General features: G+C 34.4%; 1 protein-coding gene across 1 annotated transcript; it reads right to left on the bottom strand.

Moving 5' to 3' along the window:
- Positions 1 to 430: 430 nt before the first annotated feature.
- LOC145042329 (RNA-binding CRS1 / YhbY (CRM) domain protein) lies at positions 431 to 2,085 on the bottom strand. The gene is made up of 3 exons (XM_078990721.1): positions 1,521 to 2,085; positions 950 to 1,156; positions 431 to 817 (listed from the first exon to the last, which is right to left on the bottom strand). The coding sequence occupies exons 1-3, from the start codon at positions 2,049 to 2,051 to the stop codon at positions 734 to 736; spliced, it is 822 nt and encodes a 273-aa protein (XP_078846847.1). The 5' UTR covers positions 2,052 to 2,085; the 3' UTR covers positions 431 to 733.
- Between the last annotated feature and the right edge of the window lie 10,827 nt (positions 2,086 to 12,912).

The following is a 12,912-nucleotide window of genomic DNA, read 5'->3' as shown; positions in this document are numbered from 1 at the left end:
GTGACCAAAGATGGTACCAAACGCAAAGAAGAAGCAGTGAAGCTTCAAAGACAAAATGTATGTGACCGAAGATGGTGCCAAACGCAAAGAAGAAGCAGTGAAGCTTCAAAGAGTACAAATGAAAGATGGAGATGTAGTTAGTGGGAAATATATGCAAGCATTTTATCGGACCAAAGATGGGTACAATCACAAAGAGAAATACGTAGAAGGAGAAGAAAGGATAAAAGTCACACGTAAGGGGCTTGTAAATTAATCTATATATACAATCAATTTAATAAAAGTATAAAATATATAATAAAAAATAGAAAACATAAGGACCATATGTGTAATGGAAAAAAAGGCAGGGACCCACATAAACCATTAATGTAATTTTGTCTATTTTCTCCAAAATAACCATCATAGATATATTTGTATACACATAATAACAATATTTTGGATAAAAAAAAACTGCTTTTATAACTAGATAAATATAACTACATTGCTACCATGTGTACAAAAATATAAGTACATTGCTCTTGTAGTAAAACCAAAATACATTGCCTACATTGATAAAAAGAGTAAAACACATTGCTACTCCCCCAGATTGCCCTTGGTAAAATACCAACTACATAGCTACATTGATAAAAGCCACTCAAAACCACCATAAACTACAAGCCAATGCAGCCTCCTTTCGATCCAACCTGCATCACAAGATGTACAATACGCTTCTCAAGTTGTACATGGCTTCACCAACCTAAGACTTTCTAAAATCTCGACTTCGAGGACTTCGAGTAGGTGATGTCGATGTCGACGATTGTCTTCTGCTCAGCATTTTTCCCTAAATATAAAAAATCGCAAGGTTGTGAGTGTAACGTTTGCATCAAAAAAATGAATTGGCAAAATAAAGAGAAACATTTGTGTATGTTATCATTTTTTTTTAAAATTTTAACTATAAATATTTTTTAGAAACCTGATATGATGACTTAAATGCTGCTCTTCTCTTGAGAAAAACCTTAAGGGCCTGTTTCTTTTTCTCCTCTGATATGAGTTTTGTTAGACTGGGTCTATAAATGATGACAGTGCGACCAATTCGACCAACCACAACTGAACCCGTGGCTTCTTCTAATTGGGCCACCACCTCGTCTAGCTCTCCCGGACAGTTGTTATGAATTTTAAGCTGTTTAATGCACAAAATAGCAACTTAATTTCATTTATATAAAGCCTCATGAACTATTAAAACCCTAAATTCAAGTTAAGTTAAAACTTATGAAAATCTTCAAGTATAGCCCTAAAATATCAAGTTAAATTCAGGATTTCGACATTTTCAAGTTAATAGTTGCAATATCTTGATAACTTGTTTTATTCTATTTAATGGAGCTGTTGCAGACTTAAGAGGTGTTTGGATGTACATTTTCAAACTGATTGCGTGATATTCAAGTGAGACAGGATAAACCCTAAATCCAAAATAATAAACCCTACCCTGAATAACAACAACTAGTTAATACTACTACAATGCGAAAATGCTCAAAATAAAGTTCTACCTTGAGAAGCTCGTTGGCTTCTAAGGTTTCGACCAACGCCGTGGCGACGGAATCAGTGACGCCGGACTTCCCCACCTGTTGAGATTTAAGTTTTTTCCCCAAACTGTTGGCGTAAGAACCCAACTCTTTCTTCTCTTTCACACTCATGCCTTTCAATTTCGACAACATTTCCTTATGCGCACTCGAAATTTTAGGATCGACGGGCTTCTCAATTGCAGTTTCGGTGGGATGATTATCATCGATTTCAACTTCTGATTCCTCGTCGCTTTCAGCGCCTTCTTCTTCAGATATGGCAGGTTGGATTTCCGGGGAGGGGGAGGGGGAGGTGGAGGTGGAGAGAGATCGAGGAGTGAGAGAGCGTATAGTAGTGTGATAGATTGGTCGTCGAGGGGTTGGGAGGCATATAGAAGGAGTGCGGTTAGAGGGTTTGAGAAAAGGGGCAATATAGGAAAGATGGGTGGTGGCGGGGGGCGGTGGACGGCGGAGAATACATCGTAGGATAAGAGGGGAAGATGATGATAACGCTCCCATGTTTGATCTGATAAACACGAGTTTTGCCTCAAAAGATCTATGTAACTCCCATGTTCTTGAACCTCTGTTTGGGCGGGCAAATGGGCAATGGATCGAATCGGGTTGGTTCAACACCTCAACCCATTTATTAGTTTAAAAAATAAAAAATTAAAATGGTTCCAGTAATATGCACATCAATTTTTTTTTTTAATTTTTTTTTTTTTTTTTTTTTTTTTTTCTTTTTTAAGCTTCCTTGTATTTTAGAGCTAGTTTTGGTGTGGATTTGATCATTCAAATGATTATAATTGAGTTTTTATATTTTTCTTTCATTTTGTAAGTATAATACTTGAAAATTTTATTTAAACAATTAAAAAATAGAGTAAATTACATGAATGATCCTTATGGTTTGGGATAATTTGCGGGCTTTGTCCCTAACTTATTTTTTTAATTCGAAAGGTCCTTACTGATTGTTTTTGTTACATGTTTGGTTCTTACTGTGTGTTTTTGTTACGCGTTTGGTCTTTGTCTTATCTAAAAAAGTTATTATTTAAATTGGGAAAATGATGGTGTATGTAATGTAAAGTAAGGTGAAGGGGTGGAGTTGAATGTGTGTTTATTTAAATAAATTAAAAAATCAATGGAAAATAGTCTTTTTAGGTAAGATAGGGACCAAACGCGTAACAAAAACAAACAGTAGGGACCTTCCGAGTTAAAAAAAAAAAGTTAGAAACCAAACATGCAAATTATCCTAAACCATAGGGACCATTCATATAATTTACTCTAAAAAATAAGAGGGTCTCTCTCTCTCTCTCTCTCTCTCTCTCTCTCTCTCTCTCTCAAACATAGATACATAAGGATCCTTCCTTTCACACATAAACACTCAAATCCAAATTCATGTCTAATTAACTTTGGTTCTCTTCTTCCTATCCCTCCGGTTCACCATCCTAATTTCACTACCATCAACACTACATTCCACCATCTCCATCAGAGAAGTAGATTTCACTTGTTTTCCAGTGGCTCACCTCCACCAGAGAAGCATGTTTCACTCGTATTCGGCGGAGAACTGGAGCTCAGTGGAGTCAGAGAATGGAGAAGGAAAAGTCATCGATGATACATATGTTTGGGTGCAAAAAAACTTCAATTTTGGTGTTGTTTGATTTTGTTCCATCATCCTCATAGCAGTTCACCGCAAGTCACCAGTTAGCAACATTTGACTTTACCCTTAGTCTCTTGAAGTTAAACCTACCACTACCAATTTGGGATTTCTCATTGCGTTTTTTTGGATGATCCCGATTTGGGTTTTTTTCATCTAACCTAAAAAAAGAGTAATGACAATGGGGAAGTGATGATGACGATAGGAGGTGGTGAGAGATTATGAATAACAACAAAAGGGGGTTGCACTCTCATTCTCTCTCTGTCTATCTCTGTCTTTCTTTCTTTCTTTTTCTCTCTCTCTCTCTATCTATCTATCTATCTATCTATCTATCTATCTATCTATCTATGTATCTATCTATCTATCTATCTATCTATCTATCTCTCCCTCCCCCTCTCTCACGCATGTGTTGTTTTCTTGATTTTCCGGTTTGGGTTTAAAAAATGAACATTGGTTGTGGTTAATGGTTTGATGGGCCTCTTACAATGGAGAAATAATGGTGGTGTTGCGGTTGTTCTTTAGTGGTGAATTGAAGGTTGTGAGGTGGATAATTAACTTGTTGTTATGATCTAGGTGGTGGAGAAGGGTACAAGCAGCAAGTGAAATCCGAATAACATCCAAAATTTTGGCAATCGAGAATTAAGGAAGGAGATTGAACGGTAACAAACGGGGTGACATTGATTTCTATGAGCTCATTATTGATTTTCTGTATGAGGTTTTTAATTGTATATGAAACAGTATGGAGTTTTTTTTAAGTGTTATTGATTTTGGGACAGTAAACAACTAAAGGTGGGGGAGTTAATCAGATAAGATGAAAATGGTCAATAGTTCATCGTGGGGATTACCGAAGAGAGAGAGAGAGAGAGAGAGAGGTGAACCCTCTTATTTTTTATTGTTTAAATAAATAAATAAGTATTAGATTAAAAAAATGAAAGAAAACTATAAAATAAATACCCCAATGATATTAAAGTTATTTTAGTTTATTGAGGGACTAAATTCGCAACGAAACTAACTCAAAAGGACAAGGAAACCAAAAAAAATCAATGTTTGGAATAAACTTTAGGAAAAAATGCATACCAAAGGGATCATTTTTACATTTTTGTTGAAAAATAATTAACTTTTTAGAATATTTTTTTCAGTTTTACCTAAATAAGACCAGTAGGTGTCATACAATACATACCACATTTTTTCACTACTATGTCATTTTTTCCATCACCTCACAAAAATGGTGGGTGTCATAACATATTTTACCATAGTTTAATTACTTTTAAATATATGTAAATAATATATCAATATTATACTTTATTTGCAGGGAATTAAAAACCATAAATTTTGATATGTTTCTATAGTTTTTAATATATACATGATTTATTTTAAAAAAAGGTGCGACAACCATGCCACATTTTTTTCCGGGGTTGGTGTGGTGTTTCCTGCATATCTACTCTACCGCAGTATGCGGAATTGGGTGCACCGTATGGTCTAAATCGTAGATAGATAGTCAGATACCTTTCACGTGTTGTTTCACTAAGTGGGTTGTGATTTCAAGGCCTTATTCATATAATTTTATATTTTTTGGTCATTAGCATCAAACACGAAATCATCGATGACATATGGTCATCTATAATTTCATATTTCATTTTAGAAAAAGACAATATGATTGTGAATTATGACAAAAAAAAGTATAATTTTTTTTTTTTATAAAAGTGTTTATATCTATATAAGTTTTTATAAAAAAAAAAGTGATTCCATTAAATCAGAGAAATTTTACACTTAAAAATCTATGAGTTATAGTTGGTTCTTGTTTACCGGTGGAGAGTGGGAGTGCTAATGAATAACCAAAATATGTTAGGTTATTTGTCAAGAATTTGAGAGTTAAATTTTTAGGAAATATTAATTGTATTGTAAGTCCCAAATTTGCTTTGATGTATCAATCAGATTCGCTTGATGGTGTGGAATCACAATCAAGTGAATGATGCAAGATATAATAAAGAAGAAGAACAAGAACACTATATGATTAATCTTTAAATGCACACTATATTCAATATAGTTTGGTACATAAGATGTTGATAACACATGTTCTCTCTTGATCACAATCTAAACAATGGTAACCCCTCCTTAACGTTTTCTCCTCACTACATGCTCTCTCTTTCATGCCTGTTTGACACTATTTATATGTATGGACCCAAAGTACAAAGCCCAAACCGAAAACCCAATATCCTGACCGAAATCACATGTGATTTCGGTCCAAACAACAAATAAACTCATGGGGATTTCGACCCTAGACTAAAAAATATAAATGCTTATAAAAGCAAAGTATAAACGATAAATTATGACCTAACAACTGTGGTGAGAAGGGTCTTTATGATTTTGTGATCCACAGAGACTTTTTATTCATTTGTTACTTTTCAAGGCGCAACAGTGATCATTGAAGAACTTTCATTCGAAGGAACAAGAAGTGAATATCATTTTTCAACATTCAAAAATTCAACCCCAGAAGCAAGGTGAAGTTGTATTTGAAGATTATGTGACAGGCTGCATCGAAGTCTCCTCAATAAATTTGCTGCTATTTATGAACCTGCTGAAGTGCTCCAAAAGAATTGATCTCTCTGTTATTTTCTCTGAAGATTCTCAAAGCTGCAAGTGCTAATTTTCAAGAATCCTTACAAGAAGCATCCACACCCAATACATCCATATGCCCATCTTGAAGTTGTGAAGAAATCGAAGATAAACGCTGAAGCCAAGCACAAAGCAAAGATTGAAAAGAAAAGAAAGCTTCAAACCTAGGAGGAGTTTGTTAGGTAAAAAAGAAAAGAAAACTATAAACTAAGGGGTAGATTGTTGGTTCATAATTTATGGATTATACTTTGTTGTTATAGGCATTTATATTTTTCAGTCTAGGGTCGAAATCCCCATGAGTTTATTTGTTGTTTGGACTGAAATCACATGTGATTTCGATCAGGATATTGGGTTTTCGGTTTGGGCTTTGTACTTTGGGTCCATACATGTGGTAATTGAAGATGCAAGCGGGAAAGATGAGGCATGTGGCAGTGATCGATTGGAAGGCGAAGGCGATGAGCTGTAACTTTAGCCAAAGCCGAACAATTGTAGTCAGATTATGGACGTTATTGTTCATAAGCTAGATGACTTTTAATATGTATATAATAGTCTATGTTTCTTTTTTGGGTTGTCCCAAAATAATAGCTTACATCTAAAATTAAATATTTTTGTTGATTTTTTAACTCTCCCCCTAAATTTGTGAATATAGGAAAAATATGAACATTTAAAAAAAGATAACTAAATTTAAAACTTTTTGGGATCAAAATTGTCAAGCAATTCAATATCGTTTATCAGCACACACCTGCATGTTTAGCTTTGGTCAATCACCAATATTGTGGTCCACTTAAACACAAAGAATATTTGTAAGTTTGACAAATTATAAGTGACAAGACATTGCACATATATTCCTAAACAGACCATTTAGCTGACGACGACCAAGGATATTGTTGTCCACTTAAATTCAACAGCGAGATCTACTGACAACCTTTAGTTAATTCAATTTCTAAGTTCACTAGAATGTGTTCCCCGTTTCACGACATACCATAGCAATTAAGGAATTCAAAAGAACTCTTTACTTTAGGCGAGTGCTCAATTATTTGAGAGAGAAGATAGATATAGAGATGCATATGTTGTATCCAGGGTCGGATGTATTCCAATCACGCAGAGGGGCAACATATGACTAACATAGATAGATGGTTAGAGAGATAGAAAGGTGCATATGTTGTGTCCCATGTTGAATCTTCCGATCACACGTAGGGACACCATATGACTGACATAGATAGACAGAGATAAGTTTTAGAAATAGAGTGCATATGTTGCGTCCCAGTTCGGATCATCCGATCATGCAAAGAGAGCAACATTGACAGAGAGGATAAGAAAGAAAAAGATTGTGATTAAGAGAGAAAACTAGAGAGAATGTGTGTTATCAACATCTTATGCACCAGACTATATTGAATATAGTGTGCATTTGAAGATTAATCATATAGTGTTCTTGTTCTTCTTCTTTATTTTATCTTGCATCATTCACTTGATTGGGATTCCGCACCATCAAGTGAATCTGATTGATACATCAAAGCTAATTTGGGACTTACAAGTGGTATCAGAGCTTGGATCGTATCAATCAAATTGGCAAAATTTTAAGAGTTTATTGGACTTTTTCTTGGAGTTTCTGGCGTTTTTGATTTATTTGGGACGAAATTTTGGCTGTTTGTTCTTCGTGGTCTTCATATTTTTGAGTTTCTTTTATCGATTTTTGCATTAAAAATTGAAAGTTTTGGTGTTTTTGGATGATTTTTTGCTAGACACGGCGGTTGTTCTCGGTCTCGGATTAAGTTTTCAACAGTGTTTTCGGCCAGCAGTGAGTTTGCGGTCAATAACGTTTTCAGTGGAGCGTCTGCAAGGGTTTGCGGTGCAAGCATCTCCGGTTCTCGATGCGAGCGTTCTCAGTGCGAAGGTTTTCGATGCACAGGTTTTCGGTCCGGAGGATCTCGGTCTCACTGATTTCGGTCCGGAGGTTTTCGACTTCACTTTTCTGTCTTCGTCTTTGGTCAAGATTTCAGTGTGAGACTTCTTGATCAAAATGAGAAGCCTCGCAATTTCGGTGTGAAAATCAACTTTTCGGTTTTTTAAAGCCTCGTTTTCGTCCTAAAGTTTTAACTTTCGACTTTTGACTTCCAAGTTTGGCTTTTTAAGTTTGACCTTTAAGGTTGACTTTCGAGGTTTCAAGTCAAAACAATATTTTCCTTGGTTTCATAATCAGTTTTATTTTTGTTACATTGTCTTTCTTAGTGAATAATGAATTCCTCAATCACCAAGGTTAATGAAACTTCATGTTCTCAGTCTTGTGAAGCTACAATTAAGCTTTTCGTGATCAAATTGATATATTAGGTACAAACAATGAGGACCTTAAATATGAAGGATATACTCTAAGTAAGACCCTAAAGCCCTTAAAATAACAACTAGAGGCCAAAACTAAGGACTTAAGAAAACTTCAATAAGAATATAGTAACAAATGTGAGAACTATAACTATGTTAAGAGACAACTTGTCAACTTGACCGAAGAGCTTGACATATTGAAAAATAAATTTGAAATTGCAGATTTTAACTTCAAAAAGTTTAATGTGTCAATTAAGAAAGTAGAGACCATGATAGAAAAAATATTAAAATTTAAAGATAATCAAAATAAGGGTCTAGGGTATCACAATGTTCCATCTCCCTTCAATGACAACAATACCCCACCCCTTGAAATCAATGTGGAAGAGACACCTGCTCAGTTTGGTCTGCCCCCTGTACTAGCTTCAGTTAAGACTGAAAAATCAGGCTTAACTGAGAATGTTGAGGTGAGCGATACTAATGCCTCTACTTCATGTACATGTAAAGTAGTGGAAGATGAGAACAAGGAGAACATAAATAATCCTAGTTCTGTTAATTCTACTGATTGTCAAACCAATGTCTCCTTGAACTCTGCATTTGTTGCTTCTAATTCTGTTACTTCTAATCAACCTACTGTTGGTAAATATAGGCCACCAAAACAAGCGAAAAAAATTGCTTGTTATAAGTGCGCTTGTGGGAACAATCAAAGACAAAGCATGGACACGCTACCAAGGACATGCAAAAACAATTTCTACGTGAAGAAACTAACTTGTTTCCATTATGGGACACATTGTCAAAACTTGTCTCGAGCGTGCATATGTTACCTGCTATGCACAAGGTTGGCAGAACGCGCCAAGAGAGAGATTCTCCAAAAGAAACCCTTCGAGGTCACAATCACACAATGGTGACTGGAATGCGAAAAAGACCAAGAATCAAACTCCTAAGGACAATAAGGGAATGTCGATCAATAAGCCAAATTTAAGAGATGGTTTAGTCAAACGAAGATCAATTAATTCAAAGTCATCTCGACGATCAGGTTCAAGTTCTAAAGCAAGTGATAAGGCATCCATCTGATCAAACAAGAAATGGGTTAAACTTGACTACAAACGGGTACCAAAGGTTCATAGTCCCAAATCATCTAATGATTCTAACTTTTCTTCATATTATGTGTCTGATAAACAAGATATGTTATGGAAGAGAGTATATTGCGTAGATGATAAAGGTCAACCCAACTTCAAAATGGATCGGGTCCCAAAGACCAACTAGTCTCGCACTCTGTGTCGGAGCAGCTATGGAGGAATATCATCCGACTTTGGTTTGTTGATAGTGGTTGGTCCAGGAACATGATAAGAGACATCTCTCAACTGCACAACATTCAAAACTTCAAATGAGGGTATGTATCCATTGCAGGAAGGAAGAAAGAAGGAAATGATCACAAATGGGGGTTGTACTTAACGATGTGAAGAATTTTTGAATCTGCTCTGGAATTGAAACACATTTGAGGTTGAATGTGTTGTTACATATGCATGCTGTTCTCATATCATATGGATGCAACTTCATTTACTGAATTACGGTTTGAGTTTTCCTCTCGATACTTCTAAGTTTTTCTTAAAATGATTCGTTTTGAAGACAATTTTTATTTTTGCGCATTTATTCTATTTCCTTTCTTCCCCATGCATTTATTTAGGGGAGAAATCAAAATACAAAAAAATTAAAAAAAAAAAATAAATAAAAAAAATATGTTTTTCTTTTGTAAATACTCCTGGGAAATGATATGAAGTCCAATGTTGAAGGGCAATATGAGAGGCGTGTAATGCACTGAAGCTTAATTGTTTAGACTCCGTGTTCAATGTGCTGGTAGGCATGAAGGATTCAAAATGACTAGACATGGCTGAAAATGAAAGGGCTAGATAATGTTGACTCATATGGACTTAGAGAGTTTCATTTGGACTGATCATACGATGCTTGGATAGATTGAGCAGTAAGATAAACAAGGGAGCCTACAAGATACATTAAAGTTACTTCTCATCTAGAATTGTGGCTCAACATTTCTTCGATGTACGGACTTATGTCCTTAATTCAAGTGCTGATAGGGTGACCGAGGGTTCTGATAAAGTAGGTCTGTGTGAAATTGTTTTTCTTATCCTCTCTGTCAGTCATATGTTGCCCTCTTTAAATGATCGGAAGATCCGACCTGGGACGCAACATATGCACTCTATTTCTAAAACTTATCTCTATGTATCTATATCAGGCATATGTTGTCCCCTCTGCGCGATTGGAAGATCCGACCTGGGACACAACATATACACCTTTCTATCTCCCTAACCCTCTATCTATGTTAGTCATATGTTGTCCCTCTACGTGATTGGAGGATATTCGACCTAGGATACAACATATGCATCTTTATATCTAACTTATCTATCAAATAATTGAGCACTCGTCTAAAGTAAAAAGCTCTTTGGAATTCCTTGATTGCTATGGTATGTCGTGAACCAGGGAACACGTTCTAGTGCACTTAAAATTGAACTGCTTAAACGGTTGTCTGTAGATCTCACTGTTGAATTTAAGTGGACAACAATATCCTTGGTCGTCATCAGCTAAATGATATTTTTGGAATATAGGTGCAATGTCTTGTCACTTATAATATGTCCAACTTACAAATATCATTTGTGTTTAAGTGTACCACAATATTGGTGATTAACCAGAGCTAAACATGTAGGTGTGTGTTGATAAACGACATTGAATTGCTTGAAAACTTTGATTCCAAAAATGTTTTAAATTTAGTTATTATTTTTGTTTTTGTTAAATTTTTTCACATTTTCCCTCTAAATTTAGGAGGAGAATTAAAAAATCAAACAAAAATCATTAAAAACAAATAAGAAAATATGTTTAGTTCTGTTTTTATTTCTTTTTCATAAAAATAAAAAATCCAAAAATATTGTTTCGCATTTTTTATTTTTATTTTTATTTCTTAATTATTTCTATTGTGTGTTAAGTTTATTTTTACTTTTATTTTTTATCTCAAAGTTTCATTTGTCTTAAAAAGCGAATTCACAAATCAGAAGAGACTCAATGAGAATTCAAGGGAAGAAGAGTAGTCTCTTTTTGAGCCAAGGTTGGGTCCTTGAACAATTGTGGTGAGAAAGGTCTTTATGATTCTGTGATACACATGGACTTTTTAGTCATTTGTTACTTTTCAAGTCGCAACAGTGATCGTTGAAGAACTTTCATTCGAAGGAACAAGAAGTGAATATCAATTTTCAACATTCAAATTTTCAACCCCAGAAGCAAGGTGAAGTTGTATTTAAAGATTATGTGACAGGTTGCATCGAAGCCTCCTCAATAACTTTGCTGCTATTTATGAACCTGCTGAAGTGATCCAAAAGAATTGATCTCTTTGTTATTTTCTCTGAAGATTCTCAAAGCTGCAAGTGCTAATTTTCAAGAATCCTTACAAGAAGCATCCACACCCAATACATCCATATGTCCATCTTGAAGTTGTGAAGAAATCGAAGATAAATGTTGAAGCCAAACACAAAGCAAAGATTGAAAAGAAAAGAAAGCTTCAAACCCAAGAGGAGTTTGTTAGGTCAAAAAGAAAAGAAAGCTATAAACTAAGGGGGAGATTGTTGGGTCATGATTTATGGTTTTATACTTTGCTTTTATAGACATTTATATTTTTCGGTCTAGGGTCAAAATCTCGTTGAGCTTATTTGTTGTTTGGACCGAAATCACATGTGATTTCGGTCAGGATATTGGGTTTTCGGTTTGGGCTTTGTACTTTGGGTTCATACATGTGATACTTGAAGATGCAAGCGGGAAAGATGAGGCATGTGGCAGCGATCGATTGGAAGGCAAACGCAATGAACTGTAACTTTAGCCAAAACCAAACAATTGTAGTAGATTATGGACGTTATTGTTCATAAGCTAGATGACTTTTAATATGTATACAATAGTCTATGTTTTTTTTGGTTGATCCAAAAATAATAGCTTACATCTAAAATTAAATATTTTTTTTTTACCAAAATACCCTTTATTTTAATTAACATACCATGAAATTAGATGTAATAAAAGAATGAAATTAAATGCAATAAAATTTATGATTTTTATTTCATTTAATAAAATTAATGATAATTAATATTTCCTTAATACGTATGTTTTTGTTTGTGAAAAATTATCTTGAGACGGGGAAGTAATATTTTGTCATTGAGAAATTTATGCCGCCATTATAAATTATTCGACCAATTAACAATGGACAAACAAATTCTAGTATATGTTGATGCTAGAATTAATGATAGTTGTATATAAAAGTATATTTTTATATTAATTAAATCAAACTTAATACGATTGTTTTTGTATACTTTTAACATTGTTTATACAAAACCAAATACTTCTATGATACGAGGGAAGTAGGGTCATGCATGTCATACTGTCCCATCATTATTTTACATGTCGCCTAAGATTTGCAACAATGAATGTTTATTTTGCCATTTAAAGAGCATAAGTTGTCATGATATTTTTTATTAATTGGTAAATAAGGGTATCATTTAATTTTGATTTTCTCTCACTTCTACGAGTTCTTAAGTTCATTGACGTGTCACGATTAATAAGCAGTGTTCCTATGAATGAATCTATCGAATCCACATGGATTTGATGACTCCTCCGGCTTAATAAAAATATATTTTGTTGTATATAACAAAAATTAAGCGTAAAACTCATGTGTTATATGAGTTTATTTAAAAAAGAAAATTAAATATGAATTTCTAAATATTTTCGAAGTTTGAATTTATACAAAAATAA

The sequence above is a fragment of the Lactuca saligna genome, chromosome 4 (genome assembly GCF_052625555.1).
Source record: "Lactuca saligna cultivar CGN05327 chromosome 4, ASM5262555v1, whole genome shotgun sequence".
In the NCBI taxonomy this organism is placed as follows: domain Eukaryota; kingdom Viridiplantae; phylum Streptophyta; class Magnoliopsida; order Asterales; family Asteraceae; genus Lactuca; species Lactuca saligna.
This window is presented reverse-complemented; position numbering and strand designations above follow the sequence as displayed.